The sequence below is a fragment of the Microtus oregoni genome, unplaced genomic scaffold (assembly GCF_018167655.1).
Source record: "Microtus oregoni isolate MIOR12 unplaced genomic scaffold, Mior012 000027F_ref0000203, whole genome shotgun sequence".
Taxonomy (NCBI): domain Eukaryota; kingdom Metazoa; phylum Chordata; class Mammalia; order Rodentia; family Cricetidae; genus Microtus; species Microtus oregoni.
In genome coordinates this window covers 21,465,318-21,487,384 of record NW_024543086.1, presented here as the reverse complement: position 1 = coordinate 21,487,384, position 22,067 = coordinate 21,465,318, and the positions used below count along the sequence as shown (strand labels likewise).

Genomic DNA, 22,067 nt, shown 5'->3' with positions numbered 1-22,067 from the left:
GGGGACCAACCAAGGCAGGCATGTTGGCCTGGACCCCACACTGATCCCACCAGGGGTTTAGATGAATTTATGGCCCCATAGAAACTTGTCAGGATGGCCATGGGACAGGCCTTCTTCTGGATGGACTAGACTTCAGGTACATGGGTGTTAATGGCCTTGGGTAGTAACATTTGGGACTGGATCAAATTTTTGTTGCAGGCCCATTCTGTACCCTGGAGGATGTTTTGTAGCCTCCCAATAATGCCAGCACTATCCTCCACATAAACTGTTTCCAGACAGCATTCAACATCCACCAGAGACATACTCATTCTGGATGGGAATAGAGCCAAGGCCTCCACTGACCTGTATTACCTTTGGAGCCTTCTCTAAGCTACGATGGAGATGGGGGACGGACAGGTTGGAGAAGGGAATTAATTATACAGTTTCCTACTTGAACCAGGTCCTAGCTCAAAGTTAAGAGCCACACTGCTGGTATGAATTGACAGACAGCTACTAAGGATCGTTAAGAAACAGCCTTCATCAAGTTTACACTCCTCTGCAGGACAGCTGCCTGCATGACTGGGCCACCAGGAAGACAGTGGCAAGCAAGCTCCCCAGCCTTCACAGGCAGAGCACAAAATGTGGAGAGCCAGCTATTAGAGACAGGATGAGACTAGTGAAATGATTTATTTGTTTGTAATGAGACCACTACACACTATGATTTGTTCAACACTGGGCTGGACACTGCAGTAATTAGGAAACAGAAGGGAGGGAAAGACAGGTAGAGGCCTTTGAATTGGATTTAAGAATGTCCAAGTCAGAACCTTCTGGAAGGTTCTTCCTTGACCACACAGGGCAGAAATGAAAATCACATGATCACCACTGACTGAAAAGGGAAGGGACATGGGCTCAGCCTCAGTACACAACCAAGATCAGTCAGGACACCAGCCACCTGCTGGCCAGTTCTGTTGAGGAAGGGAATGCTTTTCCTGCCTTGGCCTTCCTGCTTTGTGAAGATCCTTCCTTTCTGAGGCCAAGCAGCCTTGGGCTGGCTCTAGGGTTGAGAGCCCCGAGCCAGGAGATGCTGAGAGGGAAGCACTCAGTAATGGGGCCTGTCAATAGAGCTGCTCCTAATCAGTCTGGCAGTGAGGGGCTGTGAGGACGCCCTACAAGGGCCCCAGTGACACTGCAGCAATACTGGGCAGGGCTCTGGCAACAAACATTTGGGGGCGCAAGGGAAGGGATGCTGCAAGTACAATCCATGGTACTGAGGAGAGCCTCTGCCTCGGAGGCCTAAGGTCCACAGGCACCGACTGCCCTCTGTGCCCAAGGCCAAGTCCCATGGTCCACAGTAGCAGAGATGCCCAATGCAGAGCTCAGCCTCCTTTTCTCTGCACTTGGCCAGACCTTGAAGCTTCAGCTTCTAGAAGGATGAGCAAGGAAGGAACCCAGAAGCCAACAGCTAACTACCTGTCCTTGTCTCGGCTCCTAGTGTAGGTCAGCTATATGGAGAGCAAGCCAGGATTCCCCAGGCAGGATGATCCTTCTGGACAATAGGAAGTGGGTAGTGGGAGGCCTGAGGAACAGGGGACTGTCCATCTAACTGTCTATGGTGAGGGCTGAGTCTTGAAGCTTTAAGTTCTCTTGAAGGGCTAGCCCTACTCATTCTCCCCAGCCTCCAGCCTTTCATGGACAACTGCTTCCACCGTTTAAGCTTCTTTAGGGATTCCTATACAAAGACCTGGTACTCTCTTTCCTGTGCCTCTTTATTCTAAGCTTCCTGTGTCTTCAGGGTCAAAGGTGTCCACATTCTCTTCACAGCGAAGTTCAATCCATTTTGAAGGGAAGATGGAGGAGGCAGAAGAGGCCTGGCAAGCCCTTTTCCAGTGAATGTAGCCAACACCTGCCAGGCCATTGGGATGGTGCCAGTGCATGGAGGCAGGACAGAGACTCCTGGAGGAAGGAGAAGTTTCCAGAAGCAGGAAGGAGAGCCTGCAGGGAAGAGAGCAGGGCACATGAAGACACTGCAGGATGTTCACCTACGTTACCTGGCCTATGGGCTTTAGATGAGTCAGGTATACCAAAGCATGAGCCTTTCTCCAGCCCACAGTCTACCAGTGGCCAGCAAGCTCCTCGGAACGCTACACAAATACAAGCACTGCCACGCTCACACTTGGGTGTGTTATCAATGGAGTGGGCTCTGCAGTACCCAAACCTCTCCCACTTCTGCAATTCTGTTCTGTTGGCTTGGGAGACCAATTCTCGGCAACCCAAATGGTTGTATTCAGGCTGAATATCATGTACAATTTGTCAGCAGAGGAAGCTCATGCAGGGTGTTGGACAATGCCACACACAGACGCACTGGTGACAGTCCTGGTGGTAAGAGTGGAAGTCTGGGTAAAATCCTGAGGAGCAGACATGGGTCGACATCATTGGGTGCATCTCGTAAGGGAATGCGAAATGTCCAGTAGGAGCTGCTTGGTCTTTCTGTACCTTCCCAATGTTTGAATCATGAGAATCCATTTTAACAAAAAAAGAAAGAAAAATCTGTTCCGGTCCTGGGGAGATGGCTCAGTGCTTAAGAGCATTTGTTCTTTCCAAGGACCAGGGTACAAGGACCAGGATCTGCATGGCACAACTGCCTATAACCCCAGTTCCAAGAATCCAATGCCCTTAAATTCTTAAGAGATAAATAAAATAAAAACAAAGCAAGAGTTGTATAAAATGTAAGGACCTGAGTTTGAGCTCTAGCCCCCACACAAAAGTCTGGGTAGGCAGCTGAGAGACAGAGACAGGAGGATCTCTGAGGCTCACTAGCTAGCCAGTGCAGGTAAATCAGTGAGCTACAAGTTCCATGAGAAACCCTATCTCAAAAGTAAGGTAGAGAATAATTGAGGAAGATGACCATGTTGAGCTCGATGCTCCACAACGAGAAACCCTGTCTCAAAAGTAAGGCGGACAGTAACTGAGGAAGAGGACCCGTGCTGAGCTCTGCTCCACAAATGTGCCCATGTGCATGCAAATGGACAAAGTCCAGGGAGTAAAAAGAAATTCGAGTGGTTTGAGGTCTTTGGCCCCTTGTTCTTCAAACCACTTCTGGACCCTCAGTGAACTGCTTACAGTATCTGCCTAGAGACTTCTTGTCTCTGTAAGCACTAGACTACCCAGGTCCTGCCATCTGTGCCTACCTGTTGAAGACCAGGCATCCACTCTGCTCCTGAGCCAGCATAGCACCGGGCCTGCACCTGGGGCAGGCTGATGGGCCGGCAGGTGGCTACCAGCTCCTTGCAAAAGACAGCAGAAGTCAGACAGACAGGAAAATAGGCTCCACAAAGTGCTGAGGACAGAGGCCTGGGGGAGGCTGCCCCAATGGCATCACATGGTACGGCTGTATTCGATGCCACCTTTGGTGGAGATGCTGGACCATGGCAGAAAGCTGCAGAGCAGGCTGTGGGCCTGGCGGTAGATCCTGTGTGGGATGGAGCAGGGACTCAGGTTGGCTAGTGTTGAGCCCAGGTGCTGGATGTAGTCTGTGGGTTCTGTCAAGGAAGGTACTGATATGCCCCATCATCTGCCTTGCCTGCCCACATGCAGCCTGCTTGGAGATGGATCAATGACAGCATTGTTCAAAAATACCAGAAAGGCTCATTAAGTGGACCATCAATTTGGGAAATAATGTACAGTAGAGCATATAGGGCAATCATCACAAAGACCAGGGCAGGATCTACAAGACAAGTGTTCCTAGTTCTCCAGAGGGACAGAGCCCACCCCAACAAGGAGATGTATCAGCAGTGCCAACCCCTGGATGACCATACATGCCCGACTTCACATGAGCTAGGCCCTACGGAGCTTGGGGTCACTTCTTTCCTGTTTTACTTTCCTCTAAAATGAATCACTTCTTCAAAACACTCACAGGTACATGTAGTGTATTCTGGGTTATTACTACCCCAAGGTGCTGGGACATTTCGTTTCCTTTCCACCTAATAAGGACACCATTAGAGGAGAGAATTGGAGGTGGGTGAATGCACCTTGGATCATGCAGCTCCACGAGAAAGGTCTGAACCCATGTGTTCTGCCATTGTTCACTTTCTTCTCACCATCACAGGCTGCATATGGTGGGGCTTGTATCTGCTCATTTACTGATGACCCCCACAAGAGGACACTTTCCATATTTCTTGAGTGGAGTAGAGTTAAAACCCAATCTTCTTGCTGGGCTGAAGTTGCCAGGGAGTGCCAGTTTTCCTAACGTATGCAGCCAATCAGGTGCATTAGACCTGTGCATACCCTGAGCTACTCAAGGAACAAGGCTGTGAGCTAAGCCAGTGACTGTCATCCAGGTGGCCACAGTTTCAGTGACTCTCTGGTTCTTCCAGCCCTCTAGCCAGGAAACGGCAACAAAGCCTTCTCCTGTTCCTTTCCAGCAGTAAAGGATATAAGATGGTCCAGGGAGGGTGGCCGCCATTGATGTAGAGGACATAGGTGAAGCCATCTTTGAGGACCCCTCGAATGGAGTAGTAGTAGGGCAGATAGTGATGCTGCTTAAAGTCTCTGTTTTCATAGAAGTTTATTGCTGTGTTGTTGGTGGTGAGCACATGCAGGTAGATGGCTTTGCAGTGGTCCTGGGCAGTGGTTGAAATATGATCCTTTAAACTTTCTAGTAACAGGGAACCTGGGGAAAGGAGAGGAAGGTTTCCCACAGCAGGGCAGTTAAGAGGACATAGATGAAGCCATGGCGTCTGCAGGAGTCTAGAGGGTTATGTTGCCAGATCTGAAACCAGCCTCTGGTCACTTCCCACTGTCGAGCCCCTCCCATGAGCTGCTTATCACTGTGGACCAAAGATGTATCCTGGAGGAGTTCTGGGTCCACAGAGAACACTTACCAACCTTTCAGACAACAAAAAGTATAAACCAGAACCCAGAGGGTGAGAAAGACAGGTCTGGGTAGAACAAAGGACTTCTACTCACTGCTGTGTGGTGGAGTAGGGCGAGACTCTGGTAACACAGTGTCTGGAAAGTGCGGTTTCTCTGTTTGTTTATAGTTCTTACTCAGAACAGAACATCTCGCCAGTACACATGACCATGTCTGGCAACATAGGCGAGGGAAGGGAGGTCTGTGCCCTCCTGAGGCTGTCCTAGGAGTTGGTGCTGATCTGTTCATGACAGATCTGGGAGGGATGGAAAACAATGAAGGCCAGTGGGGTGGGGAGATGCACTGGGAGGACATTATCTGTCCCCAAGTTTGTACAAGGAAGAGACTGAGGGTCCTCTGTGAGCTGAAGATCTCAGAAGTAACTGACAGGGGTACGGGGTAATAACTGCTTGGGGGGCAGCAGTGGTTCAAACCATGAACTTTCTGCCTCTTACCTATGCCGTGCTTTCTGAATTCTTTCACCACTCCCAGACTTAGAATGTATGCAACTTGTGTATCCACAGAGAAGCTGGAGGCTAGAATATCTCCATCCTAAAGGGGAAGTCAGAGATAAAGTCAGGGCAACATGACGGCATATACAAGCTCAAAACAGAACCTACCTGGTTCTGTGTCCACTCTTCATATCCTGGCATGTGCAGTTACAAGGTGGGAAGGGGCAGAACACAGAAGACAAAGTACACCCCGCTGACCCACAGAGACAAGAGGGTGTAGGCCCTGTTGGCGGATGCTGCCACAGTGAGAAGGCACCCCCAGGAGCTTTGTTTGGGATGGTGGACTAGGTTGGGACTTTTCATCAGAACTAGGAGCATTACAGCAAGACAGCCTGGGGAGGGGGATGTAGCTCAACAGTAGAGTGTGTGTCTGGCACACACAAGGTCATACGTCTGATCCTATCACAAAAGAACAAAAGAGTCTAACTGTCCAGAGTGGTCACATACAGGTTGTCAACAAGTAGTGACAAAGTCGCCATGATGTGCGATAGTGGGCAAGTGAAAAGTTGGGTCGGGTGAGCATGCATGTGCAGCATCGCGTGTGGAGGTCAGAGGACAACTGGGGGAGCTGGTTCTCTCCCTCCACGTGGGTGCTGGGGACTCAGCCTGCCAGGTTTTTATTGCTCAACCATATCACCAGTCCAAGGTCCAAGTGCTGTTTTAAAGGTTTGTAAAGAGAAACATGCTGTCCCTGGTGACCATGAAGAGCAGGTTAAGACAGCTACGCACCCTGCTCTGCTGCCCATGCCGGGCGAGTGGCACTCTGTGCTGTGATAGAGGACGCTAAGGACACAATCGCTTCCTGAGTCATGACTCTGACCATGAGATAGATTCTCATGTTATTCCAAGCACTTAATAAAAAGGAACACTGCCATTTGTATGGTCTTCTCTTCCCAGAAAGGACACCAGATGACTTGGCTTTTCTGCTTCCCATTCACCAAGTAGCTCCATGTGCTATGCATGTGCTGGGCCAGGCCCTGCTCCCTGGCCCTGCCCAGCACTCCACACTACAGTGAACCTGGACATAGCAAACTGGGGGAGAGGATAAACTCACTGCTCTAGTTAACAGAAGCCCTAGCTAGCCAAAAGAAGGGCCCCCAAATATGTGTGGAAAGGGTAAGCATGCCAGTCAAGAGAGCCTCGGGCAGTGTGCATGGTGGAAGTGGACAATCACTAAGAAAAAGCCCCAAGGAGGGATCACGAGGAAACAGGAGTGGGCAAGTGAAACAAGACAGCAGATCCAAGGGGGACTGGCCCTTGCTTTCTCCCTATCTTAGCAGTGAGCAATGTGAGGAAGTGGCTCAGGAGGAAGCTGGGCTAGACAAAACAATGTACCAAGATAGAATTACTTATAAAATGGGGTAACCTTTAGTGGTCTGGGTTCCTAGAAGAAATGTTTCTTCCTCTTCCACTACGACTGGATGAGGCAAGCACTCTACCACTGAGCTGCAGCTCCAATCTCATTTCCTGAATTTTTAAAGGAATAATCTCAAGCAAGCTGGGTGTGGGGTACACACCTTGGACTCTAGCACTTGAGAGGCAGAGGCAGGTAGGTCTGAGTTTCAGGCTAGCTAGTACACAATGAAATCCGTCCCTAAATTAATAAACAAAGAACAAATGAACAAACCAACAAATGGGAGGCAGGCAGGAAGGAGAAAAGGAAACAAGAAGTAATAACCTCGAGCCAAATCTAATCATTTGCTGGTTGATGGGATTCCCTTTCCTTAAGTAAACAATACTGTTCGATTGCCATGACCAGGGGACTCCTAACAGAATTCAGCCACAAAGAACATGGTTTATAGCTGTGGTCTTACACTCTGCCCTGAAAGCAGTCATCCAAATTCTTGAGGGTTCTGGGGAGCTAAGTTTGTGAGTGGTCTATGAAATTGGATAAAGAGAAATAACATTTTTGCTAATCTCCCTCCACAAATTACAGTACCATTGATGCTTCTGTGACATTCCAGCAGCACAAATCCCAGGCATTTTCATGGCACACAGCAACAGGGCAGATTCCCAACCTATCATTTCTGCTTGTTTCTGTTTGAAAATGGCCATCTTTATTAAGCCCACTAGTAGGTTCTATTCATTATTCATATTATTCCACTAGGGCTGGAGAAGTAGCTCAGCAGTTAAAAACATGTACTGCCCTTGCAGAGGACCCGAGTTTAATAGTGGGCAGCTCACAACCACCTATGATTCTAACTCTAGGGGGATCTTCTTTGTTCTTTACAAGTAAATACTCCTATATAGTCACACAAGCATACACATAATTAAATAATACGTAAATCTTTAGGAAAAAGTCCGTGTATTCACCTCCATATAAATAACCCACTGGGCGAGTGCCGTTTGCTGCTCTGACTCCTCAGCTCACAAGCTGCTGAGACACAGGCCGGAGTGGGCAACGACTCCACTGCAGCATCCCTCTCCAGTGGCCACAAAGGCCAAGTCACTGCGGCATAGACATACCTCTTTATGTATTTTGGTCCTATTCTTTATTTCAGCTACTATCATTCCCACGATGGCACCTCTGTAGGTTGCAGCAAGAGAGAAGAACTTCTTGTTGGATGTGATATCACGATACCATGAGTCTGGGTACCTGAGGGAGAGAGCACACTCCAGTGAGTCACCAGACCCTATGCTGCCCTGCCTATCACTTAGTCTCTAGGAGCCTCATAGCTGTCTTCTCAAAGTAACCACCTATCCAAAGGGGAATTTTTGATGTAAAAAAAATTTTATTTTTAATGTAAAAGAGAGGAACCCTCCAATCAAACTGTCTCCACAGACAGTTCCTGGAGGGACAGCACAAGGCAGCCTCAGTGTGAGCTGAGACCTTAGGGCCCTCAGTGACCTGAGTGGTCTATGAAGAATTCCATGGGGCTGGAGAGATGGCTCAGAGGTTAAGAGCACTAGCTATTCTTCCAGAGGTCATGAGTTCAATTCCCAGCAACTACATGGTGCCTCCCAGGTACCTATAATGAGATCTGGCGCCCTCTTCTGGTATACAGGCATGCAGAACACTGTATACATAAAAAAAATTCTGTGAGGGCTGGTGAAATGGCTCAGCAGGTGTGGGTGCTTGCAGTCAAGCCTTGAAACTTGAGTTCAATACCTAGGACCCACACGGTGGAAGGAGAGAACTGACCATGCAAACGATCCTCTGTGAGACTTCAGCACTGAAGATCAGGAAAGGGGACTCAAGGAAGAGCCAAAGTTCATGGGTATGTACAATAGTTTACAATACCTTTCTAAAGTTCATGGGTATGTACAATAGTTTACAATACCTTTCTAAAGTTCATGGGTATGTATAATAGTTTACAATACCTTTCTAAAGTTCATGGGTATGTGCAATAGTTTACAACACCTTTCTAACACGGGCGTGGTCATGACACATGGCTAAGGGACAGGAGAGGCTGACAGTAAGGTCCTTAAGGGGTGTATAGGTTACAACTCAGTGTGGATCTATCTAATTCCAGACAGTCCTCAGCAGGGCCTCATTCATTGCTACACTTAACTGACACTCTTATTTCCTAGTATTCTTTCAGTAGTAGGATTACTAACTGGAAGGATAGTTTGTTTTATCTCATAAAGCACTGTTAGCCCACATTCCTAAGAAGCTGGCAATTTATATTTCAACAGAGATGCATGGGGAGGGGGTTCCCCCTATTTTCCTGCTGGGATGGAGTAACAAGTATGAATGAGTCGAGGAGTCATGAAATACCAACAACTCAGGACCCTGCTTAGCTTTCAGGTTTCAAGGTCTGTGTCTGTTTTTCTCGCTAAAAAAACTGTTTTTCCGTATCATACAATAATCTAGAAACAAGGCAAGTAAAAACACAGGAACCCAAGGTACTAATAATCCACTCCACCTCAAAACGCTGGAAGTATTTAATTCAGTACACTCTGTGGTCTCGGTAAATGATCCCCACAACGAAAGTCCAGAAGCGAACCTCTCAGGCCTCCTGCCTCTTCCTTCTCATTCTCTCCCCTAAGGTCAGCCATGGCACCTAGAATTCTTCCACTCCAGGATGAATCACAGAAGCCAGAAGAGCCCCTTTCCTACAAAGTCAATCTGATTTTCTCTGTAGGCGGTGGCCATGAAGAAACTTTTTGTCCTATTTGTCTGACAGTAGATCTAATAGCACTAGAACCCTGATTAGACTGAGAGGGCCCATGAGATGAGGACAGCACATTTCTGAGCGTGTCTGCGAAGGCACCAACAGACTCCAAGTCTGCACTGGGAACAACTGCAGAACCGTGGTAGGTGGAGCGGCTTGGAGAAAGAAGGTCACTGAGGGCTTCATGCCCTTAGGGGCAATAGCTTGCTTGTAGCTTTCTCTGCCACTACTCTCCTTTACTTCCTGTCCACTGTAATGTGAGCTGTCCCCCCTCCCCCACCTGTCACAATGGCCTGAAACTTCTAAAACAGTGTAGAAAATAAACCTTTGTCATCCTTAAGTTGTTTCTGTCAGAGATTTGGTGACAACAATTGATAAAACTAAGACATCCTCATTCCAGAAGGGTCCTCTCTATACCCAGAGAGAGGGAGTGCTACAGAGAGTCCAAGCGGAATCTAAGTAAATGGGCCTCACTGTGTTCTCCAGCTTCAACCCATTAGGAGTAGATAACACTCTGTTCAATAGTCTCTAGGGCAGTCCATGCTTCACTCAGGTCAAATGTGTTACTGTCATCTCCTGCTAACATGTCTTACTAAAGTGCTGGCCATGATTCTCACGAAGGGCAGGATCCTCTGCCTTCCTCTACAGTATACCGAGGTTTTTATCTAGGCAGGCTTCTAAGTGAAAGTGGAATATGATAATGCATCTGTTCTTGAGTCTGCTTTCACTTAATATTTGGTAAAAGAAAGAGGAAGGGAGGGAAGGAATTGTGTCAGTAAATACATTACTTTAACAGATTTGTTCCTGGATGATTAATGACCCTTTTTAAAGACAGGGTCTTTCCCATATAGTCCACTCTGGCTTAAAACCTACTATGTAGCTCAGGCTGGCCTTGAACCCGACCCTTTTCTGCTTCCATTTCCTGAGTTCTAGTACTCCAGGCATATGCCACAATATCATCAACACTGCATTTAGATATACATATCCTGATGAATCTAATCAGTTTTTTATACTGAGGTTGGTCCTAAATTTCCTGATTGCATGCAGCACTGGGAATCTTTGTAAGTAACATTTCTCAGCAGGGCCTTTTAAGGAAGGTGAGCAGTGGACCAATATGGAGGCTCGAGGCTCACTGCCTAGTTTGCTAACTTTAAACAGCAACTACGGACCAGTATGGTCCCGCCAGACCCGTTGTTGCCTCTTCCAGTCTCAGAGTATCCCAGCCACTGGGGATACAATGTCCAACACTCACTCAATGGGGAACCAGTCGCCACACAGGTGCTTCACAGTGTCTATGTCATCGTGGCAGAGGAGACGCAGGCTGACCTCGCTGAGGGCACTGGAAGGCACCACCTCTGTCATTCACACCTGTGGGAAGAGCAGACAGCATCACCTGAAGGCTTGCTTACCTGTTCTTTCTCTAAACTAACCCAGAAGGTGGGTGAGGGGGGAACTGCTAAGAGCTTCCCGTGATGGAAAGAATGTTCTAGTGGTTGCCTGCACTCTGCACACGAAGAGCAGCCGACTGCCTCTCGTCTATGCCTCTCCCCTCTCTGCTTGAGCTGCACCCCACCCTTCAGCTTTCCCCCAGAGTGACCACAGCTCCTGCATGGCTGGTCTTTTATCTCCTAACTGCTGCTCCTTCACTTGGAGGAGGCAAATGACCCTAACAAGTCTGACTCTGGCCCAGTGTCAGAGAAGACATGAGCTCAGCAAACTCTGTCAGCAGTTGGTAGGTAGAACCTAGAGAATAATCAGCTATTCAGGTCAAATAGCACTGGTTTCACCACCAGAGGGGAGGTTACATACTGCTTCTCCTCCATGACTAGTAAGAGAAACTTTGATGCTAATGACTATGGGGTAGTGCGGGAGGCTGAGGATCACACCCACGGCTATGCTGCCAGCCCTGTCTTAGTTTGAGGTAAGGTCTCCCTAGGTTGTTCATGCATGTCTGGAACTCATTCTGTAGCCTGGGCCGAGGAAATCAAGTACTGAACTCTACCAAAAGGGAAAACAGCCTGTTTCTTTAAGTTGGAAGCAAGTATTTCAAAGGAATTAATTATCCTATCTTTTTGGGAGGGACTGTGTCGTTAATCTCCCATGGCTGAGGAGAACTTTCCAGAACAACCAGATGAAAGTAGAAATGCTAACAGATCAGGATCACCATGTAGAATCTCAAGAGGAAAGCTCCAAGTCCAGCAAAACTCAAAAAGTGAGGTCAACAGGTAAGGGCTGCTGAGGGGCAGGTGCAAGGCACAGACTGGAGGAACTGAGACCCAGAACTCAGTGTGTGCAAACAGGGAGAGACCCGAAGCCTACAGGCCAATCTCTCCAGAGCCCTGTGCCTGCAGCTATGACCAGTAGGATTCCAGCCAAGCCTTTGCGGGTTTGGGAAGTCACTGCCTAGACCTAACTACAGCCTTCAGACCCAACTTCCTGGTTGCAGGGGGTGCTGTACATACATCAATAAGGGAAGAGATATCCAACAAACAGATGTGTTACCTTTCACATCTGGTCTCTTCACAAGGTCAATCATATCAAAGACACAAAAGTAAATAAAAGAAAAATGAAAAATAATGAAAAGAGAAAAGAAGATGGAGAATCAAATGTAATATCTAAACCTGTACCATGAAAAAGAAAATCAAAACATTTCAGTGAACCTTAAACACAGGCTGGTTGGTAGATGGAAGGTATTATGAAACGGCTCTTAGTTTTCTGATGAGGTGGAGGTCTCACAGGACAAGGTGTCTCCTGGAGACACAGGCTGAGATATTCTGGAGCAAGAAGGCATCCTGATTTCTACTTCAAATGATTGATTATTTTGGGGTGGGGGGTTGTTTGTTTTGAAGTGTGGTGGTGCCTTGGGCCTCAGGGCAGCTGTATGCTTCAATTTCTCAGCCATGCCTTCAGGAAGATTCCAAAATCTTCTCAGAGTCGTGGCAACTATGACACAAGCTGGGAACTTCTACAAGATCAGTCGCACACCTTTCTCTCCAGGCCAGGCATGGCTCCTCTGACATTTGTCAACAGTAGCCTTCACAGAGACTCCTCTCCGGCAGGCTACAAACACAATGTGTGTGCCACCTCCCTCACCTTCAATATTACCATCAATTTATGAACACCTGCTGCAAGGCCTCCTCCACACACCTGCTGCCCCCGCTTTCCTCCATACACCTGCTGCCCCCCGCTTTCCTCCACACACCTGCTGCCCCCCGCTTTCCTCCACACACCTGCTGCCCCCTGCTTTCCTCCACACACCTGCTGCCTCCCCCCCCCCCGCTTTCCTCCACACACCTGCTGCCTCCTGCTTTCCTCCACACACCTGCTGCCTCCCCCCCCCCGCTTTCCTCCACACACCTGTCGCCCCCTGCTTTCCTCCACACACCTGCTGCCCCCGCTTTCCTCCACACACCTGCTGCCCCCTGCTTTCCTCCACACACCTGCTGCCTCCTGCTTTCCTCCACACACCTGCTGCCCCCTGCTTTCCTCCACACACCTGCTGCCCCCTGCTTTCCTCCACACACCTGCTGCCCCCTGCTTTCCTCCACACACCTGCTGCCCCCGCTTTCCTCCACACACCTGCTGCCCCCTGCTTTCCTCCACACACCTGCTGCCCCTGCTTTCCTCCGACACCCCTTCCTGCTCACTGCGCCCCATTTCTCCCTTGCTCGTAAGAGTGCTGTCTGGCCTCCTTTCCTCAGGACCCCTCTCATTATCTGTGCTGTTCCTTGCTCGGTCCAGCGCTTCTCAGACTCTCATCTCTTCGTTCAGAGGCAGCCACTGTCACAGCCTTTCCTCAAGCAAAGCATGAGACAAGGTTACTAAAAGCTCCCCACATGCAAGGCAGGAACCACAGGCCCAAAGGGCCCTGTGAGAATCCACAGACACAAGGGTCACTGATTTGAAAAGCCAACAAAAATGAAATTTAAGCTCCCTCTTTTAGGAAAGAAGGAGAAAAAAAGGAAACACACACTACTGATAGATACAGGACACTGTCTAGTACATCAGCAATATGGGCTCAGGGCCTAAAAGGGGGGAAGAAGCAAACACTGTTCACAGCTCATCTGTTCAAATGAGCAGCTGCCTGTGGGTGAGGAGCCATCTCCATAGCTGCCTATGCACCTTCCAAAACCGCAGAGTAGGAAACTGAATAATTTTTAGAGTGACAAGAAACAAACACCCACCTCTCTATTTCCAAACAACATCCCTCTTAAAACCCAAGTCTTCATGCTCTGAAGGAAGACCATATCATATATATTGAACAGCACATATGATTTGAGATACATCACTTCAAACACAAAATAACGATACAGGATTCCACCTGGAGATTCTAGGACTGGATTCTAGGACGGTACTAGCAATCAAGTAATGGTCATGGAGGAGAGACTGAAGAGGTGCTTAAGGGTCATCAAAACCAGACAGAATGCGGCTGAGAGTCTGGCTCAGGAGAGTGCTTGCCTATCAAGTACAAGGCCTTGGGCTCAATCTTCAGCACTCCGTGAACGGGGCCTGGTAATGCACACTAACGCTAGTCACGGCACTTGGGTGAGGAAGACAGGAGACTCAGGTGCTCAGCATCATTCTTGGCTACAGGGTGAGTTTGAGATCAGTGTGGAATACATGAGACCATTTCAAAAACACCACGACACACATATGGAAGCCAGATAGGATCGTGCACACTGTAGCCCCAGGACTCAGGAGGTCCAGGCAGGATAAGAGTGAGTTTGAGACCAGCATGTAATACAGAGCCAGACCCTAGCTCAAAACACCAAACAGTACCAAGCCGCCTCTGACTCCCAATCCACCTAGATCTAGTTTACTAAGTACATATTTGGCCACATGTTGATTATATCTCATGTAAAGACAGCATGAGATGGTGAGGTTCAGAGTCCAGACCCAATCTTTAACCTCTGCATTTCAAACTAAAAATATCCCTAATCATTAATTTACTAGATTTGTATGACAAAATTAGGCTTTGCTCAGGAGACTATAGTCACAGCGATAAGCAGAGTTCAGAAATTGTTGGCCACACAGAGGAGGATGGCACACTCGGGTCCCATTTACTATACACTAAACTATAACTTGCTAGAGGAATCCCATGACAAAAGTGCATTAGTCAATGTGAGCAGTGCTCCCAACTGATCTGGGAAGGGCACCACTTCCTTCTCCAACCACAGAGACCACAGGAAAACCAGCAGAAGCTCTTCTCCAGCATCCTCCCCAGGAGTACACAAAGACACACCGGGTTCCAGTAGAAGAGGTCTAAGTAGTGTCTGTTTGACTACTTGGCAGCTCTTTCATGTTCAACATCAGGCTGGATGAGTAGAAAAAACAGGGACCCAGGTAGAAAAGAGCACGCAAGACTGAGGCCAAAAGATATGGCACAGAGACCAAACCCTATGGCCGATCACTCAAAAGCTTTGGGCAAGTCTATCTCAGTTTGCTTTCTATTGCTATGATCAACCATTCTGACCAAAAGCAATCTGGAAAGGAAAAGGCTTATTTAGCTGACACATTCTGAAGACAGGCTGTGACTGAGGTAGGTCAAGGCAGGAACACAAGCCAGGAACCTGGAAGTGGGAACTGAAACAGAGACTGGACGGACGCTGCTTATTGGCCTTTCACGGTGTGCTCAGACTATTTTCTTGTGCAACTAAGACCACCTACCCCTGTGTGGCACCACCTACCCCTGTGTGGCACCACCTACCCCTGTGTGGCACCACCCCCAGTGAGCTGGGCCCTCCAACACCAATCGTTCTCAACAAAGGTCCTGCAGACAATCTGATGGAGGCAGTTTCTCAATTGAGGTTCTTCCTAGATGACCCTTGTTTGTGCCGAGCTGTCAACAACTCTAAAAGGGCATCTCCTATTCTTGGTACTGAAAAATAAGCGCGGATGATTGTTTTCTGTCTGTCAGGTGTATGTCACTGCATAGCACGCACAGGACGAGGCTTGTTTAGACGGAGCCCACGGAAGAACACTGCTGAGGTCAGGGTAGGAACTGCCAAAGGGTGTGAGTGCTCTCAGAAGGAAATTCCTAATTCAATTCAGAGAAAGGGTTTTGAAAACATCCACCTGGAGATAATACTAGATTTCAGAATGTGGGAATAAAAAGCTAATAAAATATTACTGAGAGTGGTGGCACACACCTATAATCCCCAGCGTTCAGGGGGCTGAGGCAGAAGGTTGGTAGGTTCAAGACCAACCGGAACTCTATAAAGGGTTCTAGGGCAGTCTGGGCTACATTTCAATACTCTGTTTCAAAAACAAACAAATGAAAGAACCCAGCACTTGGGCTAGAGACTGGGAAGTTTAAGATCATCCTCAGATGCAGAGAAAGTTTGAGATCAGCCTGGGCCACACAAGACCCTGTCTGGAACAGACAAGAAAACAGCTGCTTGGTATACTTGACTAACATCAGGCTGGACTTCCTGTAGGGTTCATCCCCCCTAAGAGCTCTTCTGCTGCTGTAGAGACAGCAGCTACAAGAACCCCTCCTGCTGGTAGGGGACACGGGGGGGTGGGGTGGGGTGGTGGTGGAAAGCTGGCTACTCAGTTTAAGGGAGAAAGCAAGGGGACAGGAGAATTTGGTTTCAGCACCTCTCCACTGCACCCTCCCTGCAGCAGGCTAGCCCCCTGTCTTATCAATCTTTCCATCTCTAAGGGTTGTTTTTTTTTTCCCTATGAGAACTAGCAGCAGGAAGCTTCCTTTATTTCTCCGTGTTCTGTGATTAATGGGTGTGACATCTTCTGCTATTGGTGTTACCATCAAATCACATGGGTTACAAGTTGCATATGTCATTTTCAAACATCCTTTGTTAGTTAGCTGTTGACTGAAGGTTTCTGTCCTGCCTGGTCCTGCAACCATCCAGTCCCAAAGAAATACACAGAGGTCTATAACATTAATTATAAACTGGTTGGCCTATTAGTTCAGGCCTATTAATTAATTATTTTTTAATTGATTTTATTGAGCTCTACATTTTTCTCTGATCCCTTCCCTGCCTCTTTCCCTGCCTCTCCCCTCCCCTTCAACCCTCTCCCATGGTCCCCATACTCCCACTTTACTCAGATCTTGTCTTTTTCTACTTTAGTGGGAACTGTTTTTAAAGTGCTTTCTCTCTCCTGTTGTTTCCATTCATGTTCCTCCAGGATAAACAAACAGATAACAGTGTTAAGTTCTGTATAAATTCCCTCCTGATCATGAAGTCAACTCGTTGTTATTTTGGCACGCAGAATCAAACCCAGGCCCCAGATACCCTGAGTACCCATTCTACTATTAAGCAGAAGCAGCAGCAGGTCTTAAAGGACGACTAAAAAGATCACCATGCACCTGTCTGAATTTCCTCAACAATTACGGCGGATGCTTATGCTCTCCGCTACTCACTTTCATATTAGCTGAGCCTTCTGCAGTGAGCTTGGGTTATTTTGTTAACAAAAATAAAGACTTTTGGATACAGTGAAAATTCTGAACACGTTTTAGATTAAAATAATCTCTGTAGACCAGGCATGGTGGCGCACACCTTTAATCCCAGCACTTGGGAGGCAGAGGCAGGTGAATCTCTGTGAGTTCGAGGCCAACCTGGCCTACTGAGCGAGTTCCAGGACAGGCTCCACAGCTACTGAGAAACCCTGTCTCAGAAAACAAACAAACAAACAAACAAAAAACCCAGCTAAACCAACGAAACTCTCACGGGTTGTTAAATGACAAGGAAACTTTCCAGCGTCTTCAAATTATGAGTGCAACTAAGACCTCCTAAGCGCTGCGGATGAAGAGCTGCCTTCTAAAGCCCGTGCGCTGATGCTGGGGATGTCCGTGCTGGCCACAGATCAAAGCCACGAGCAGGCACCTGGAGGTGGACTGCAGAGCAGCCTTGCAAGAACATCTTAAAGGGCTCCTGTGTAAGCAGCGAACAGAGGGTCATACAAAATCCAAAATTAAAAGCTTTCACAAGTTTTAAGGTAACAATATTCATAAAAGACTTTTAAAAAACTCTCCTATTTTTAGAAGTAAAGGGATGTGAAAATGTGTGGGTTGCAGCTCACTGGTGAAGAATTTGTCTAGTGTGTACAAGGCCCTGGGTTCAATCCTTTCTACTGCAAAAGAAAAAAAAAAAAAAGAAAACAAGTTCAGGGGCTGAAATGCTGGAATGCTGGCTCAGTGGTTAGGAGCACTGACCGGTCTTCAGTTCCCAGCATCCTCACACTCACTCACAACCACCCTTACCCAAGTCCGTCTCAGGGAATCTGATGTCCTCTTTTGACCTCTGTCGGCACTGCACATGCCCTCTCCCCCCCCACCCGCCCCGCACACACAGATAAAATATTTTTTAAGAAAAAAGTACAACAGAAGGCAGAAATTAAAAACCCTGTGCTCACCTCACCCTCCGCCCCCAACTGTGACTAGCTTCCTGCGGGTCCTGTGGAGGAGACGGTTTTCCATAAGGAGAGGGCTTGCCTGCGAGCAGCTGCTGGCATCAATGTGCGCCAGACTCTGTTCAGTGGCTAGGCAGTGCATTTTTACACATTTCAGAGGCCAGAGGATAAGGCAAGTAACTGAAAGTCAGGGCAGGAAAGCGGCAGCTAATGGGGGAAGCACTGATCAACACGTTACAACTGTGGCTCCAGCAGGGTCTCTCAGAGACAGACATGAGCAGCTCGCCATGGCACTTCTGAATGCCACAGGAATGACAGGAACCCTATGGTATTAACCCTTCCCAGAAAATAACACCTTTTAGTACTGAAGGGAAAAAAATCACCCACCCATTTCCAGGCCTTTGTGCCCTAATCAACCCCATGTCAGGAACAATAAGGAAGTGCCCGTTTGAGTCACAGCATTGTTAGCAGTCTGTGCCAGTTAGCACAGGTTGGCATCACTCTTGATTTTATGTATGTGGGTGTTTTGCCGGCACGTATGTTTGTGAACTGGAGTTACAGAACACTGTGTGAGTTGCCAATGAGTGCCTGAAATCGGAATCTAAAGGGTCCTCTGCAAGAACAGCAAGCACTAGTGACTACTGAGCCACATCTCCAACCCCTAACCCCCAGGATCAAAGTCTTCATCCATCAGAGCTGGGGCCACAGGCATGAGCCATCACACCAACTTCATTTCATTTATTTAAAAAGATGTATTTATTATTGTGTATATACCACTCTATGGGTGCTCAGGGCCCATGGAGGACAGAAGAGGGCAACAAATCTCCTGGAGCTGGAGTTTAGGTGGTGGTGAGCAGCCCATGTAGGTCAAGGATCAAACTCAAGTCCTCTGAAAGAAAAGCATTCTTATCTGTGAGCCTTTTTGCTCCAATCCTTCCATTTTTTTTTCTTTTGGTAACAATAACCACCCCACAAAAACAAACAAAGAAAGCCAACTGGGAGCGTTCCAAACCAGTCCAAACCAGTCTATTTGCTTGTGCCAGGGTCTTGCTATAGCGCTCATGCTTACTTGAAAACTCATTATTATCTCAGGCTGGCTTCAAATCTCCCGAATGCTGGGATTAGAAATCTGTGCCCATGTCCTAAAAAGTCTGTCAAAGCAGCAAAATATCTTCATCTCCTATGGAAACAAAGGCAACCAGCACTTTCCCCACGATCTGTTCTTAGTCTCTACTCATAACCACCTCCTCCTCTTTCTTGGAACTTTGAATCTGTGTTCTGACATTTATTTCTAACATCAATGCCCAAAATACCATGCTATTCCTAGGATGCTGGCTTTAAAAGGCAGTATCAAGGCCGAACGGTGGTGGTGCACGCCTTTAATTCCAGCACTCTGGGGACAGAGGCAGGCAGAAGTCTATGAATCTGAGGCCAGCCTGGGTCTGCAGAGCAAGTTTCAGGGCAGCCAGAGCTGTTACACAGAGAAACTCTGTCTTGAAAAACCTAAATAAATAAATAATAAAGGGCAGTATTAAGAGTTTATTTTTGGACAAAACAGGTAGCTTTGAAAATAATTTGAAAATCTCTGTTGTAACACTTAAATTGAGTCTCATCACCCCCCAACTCTCCAACCCTCTAGATAAGGTCTCTTTATGTAGCCTTCACTGCCCCGGAACTCACTATGAAGACCAGGCTGGCCTTGAACTCAGAGATCCACCAGCTTCTGCCCCTCGAATACTGGGATCCAGGCATGCGTTACCACATCTGGCTGAATGTCACTGTCATTCTGAGGGTGCTTTCTCTGCTGGCCAGGTGGACTCTGACTTCATTTGCTGTCACCGTCTTCAGTCTTAGCTTGGACCCCACCTGAGGGTTACTGATATGCTCCTGCCAACCTCTGAACTGAGGTACTCTAGAGCTACTTAAAGCACTGATCTACATTACTCTAGATCCCAAACCACCTTCTACAGGAATTCCTCCTTCCCATAAATTCTGAGCAACCCTCTTTGTGCTCAGAGAAGAGAATAAACTTGGTGTATTTGTGTTTGCTATTTAAACACATGGGCCAGTAAGCAGTGTGAGTATCTGGGCTTCAGACAGATCCTTAACTGTCCTGCCAGCCAGCCTTCATCAGAGGCCAGGCTAAGAATGATGTGCAGGCAAGGAAATCTGCCCTGAAGTTACCAAAGTTTCTTAAAATCATTTCCTGAATCAAAGTCCGTGTTTGAACTGGGCCTGAACTCAAGTTCTCAAGAATCCTGTCTCCACCTGTCGACTCTCTATCCACCTGGGCGAGTTCTTAGGCTGCCACACCGTGCTGCACGAAGATGTACACTGAGCGCCCCAGAGTCTCTCATCACCAGCATCTCCCTGGGCATCTAGAACCTCTGCTTCCTGCTCTTGGTTCAGGACGATCTTTAATTCCTCAGATCTGACATCCAGAAAGCATCTTCCATTCCTGTCAGAAGCAACTTAGACAGGCCAAATCTAAAGACACTCTCCACACATAGTGACCAAGTCTCTTCAAGGTACAACTAAAAGAGGTTAAAGATAGGACACACAGTCATAACAAACAAAATTGTCTAGTTTATGTTGATGCTGGTGCGCTGACACCAGACCAGCCCTGATTTTGTGACAAATTTTAACAATTTTCATAGAAACTCAGCCAGGGAAGTCTGACATGGAGCTGTCTAGGTCTGTGAGTTGGAATTCTAGCAAACCACAGCTGTGCATCCCCCACTCTCAAGGGGCTTATGTCCTGCACATTATTCTTGTTGCTGTTCTATTCAAACTACTCTAAAAGGAGGAGGTGGGAAGACTTATGCTACCACTTTGTTAAGATGACCCTTCAGATCCCTCTAGTGTTTAACCCTACCCATACTAACTGAGCACGTCACTGCTGGGCCGGTACGCATCTGTGTGTACTTGTTTGCTTGTTTGGTTCTGGACCCCCTCCTCCTAACGTTTCACCTGGTAACGCAGTCACAGGACTTATAAAACTTTCCTCCATGTCACATGGCTATGTGGACTCAAGTATTTGCATAAATGATCTCTGGTGCAATGTGACTTTGCCTGCTGGGTCAGACAAGCACTAATTCAGGGATTTTGTGTTTTCAGTACTTTGACAAAAGAAAACCTCTCTAACTGGCAACTTTCTCTCTTGATTATCACTCTAGACACCACAGTCAGTCCACCTTGGTAGTAGGCTGTTATTCTTTTCTCCTAAGCCCAAAGGGTGACAAGAATGACCCAAAAGCACATGGCTCAAGGACTTGGCAGAGTTAGCAGATCAATATAGCAGCCAAAGTTTATGTTTACTGCAGCCTGCAATCCCCAAGCTTTGGGCTTTGACAGTGGGGCAGGAAGGCATTTGCTGGGGACGCAGGAAAGCCCTGGAGTACCCCCTCCACAGCCCCGCCCCAATTTCCCCAGAAGACAAACAGCACCGGCCACAGATCTCCTCTTCTACTTGGCAAGTGGTTTTTCCAATTCAGAGTCGATTATGGAGGGTCAGTTTGGCTAGTAAACAGAAGTGGAAGGCTTCCGTTTGCCGGAATGCTAAAAGCACTGCTGGAATGAAAAGACGCAGAGGGACCCCAAGCAGGGTCCTTGGCTTTCGCAAGTGCAAGCAAGCCGGCAATTACCACCGGTGCAACAAGTTTGCACGGAGAAGCGAGGCGACCAGACCCCTCACCTCCAGCAAACCCAGAGGATGCCGCCTTTCCACTTCCAATTCCTGAGATCACTGACTGAGGACCCCGGAAAGATCAACTCCCGACGCCCCCCTCCGCGCCCCTCGCCGCCGCCACGGAAACAAACTGGGCGCTAAGAAGCGCGTCCGCGCAGGGGTCTGTAGAAGGGCGCGCTCTCCGGGAAACCCGGCCTCCCACGGCTGGCCAGTGTCCTCGGGGTCGCGCCTGCGACCTCCCCACCGCCCCGACTTGCACCCGCCGAGGCCCCGGCTGCCTCACCTCGGACGGGAGCCGGCAGCAGCGGACGGCGTCGCGGGGCTCAGCACATCCTGGGGGAGACGGGAAGCCGGACGTAGAACTGCGGGCCCCCCTACCCCACGCGACGGGTTATGTAACCGGCAGGGGCCGCAGCCGGGACGGAGAAGGCGGCCCCGCGGCACTTCCGCCTCTCGTGCTCCGCCGGCGGCGCAGCCCGGAAGATCATTGG

The 22,067-nt window shown here is 48.3% G+C and overlaps 1 protein-coding gene across 1 annotated transcript; it reads right to left on the bottom strand.

Moving 5' to 3' along the window:
• Positions 1–647: 647 nt before the first annotated feature.
• Naa60 (N-alpha-acetyltransferase 60, NatF catalytic subunit) lies at positions 648–22,011 on the bottom strand. The gene is made up of 7 exons (XM_041676098.1): positions 21,860–22,011; positions 10,768–10,883; positions 7,867–7,996; positions 5,344–5,440; positions 4,414–4,648; positions 3,168–3,511; positions 648–1,971 (listed from the first exon to the last, which is right to left on the bottom strand). The coding sequence occupies exons 2-6, from the start codon at positions 10,875–10,877 to the stop codon at positions 3,355–3,357; spliced, it is 729 nt and encodes a 242-aa protein (XP_041532032.1). The 5' UTR covers positions 10,878–10,883; positions 21,860–22,011; the 3' UTR covers positions 648–1,971; positions 3,168–3,354.
• Between the last annotated feature and the right edge of the window lie 56 nt (positions 22,012–22,067).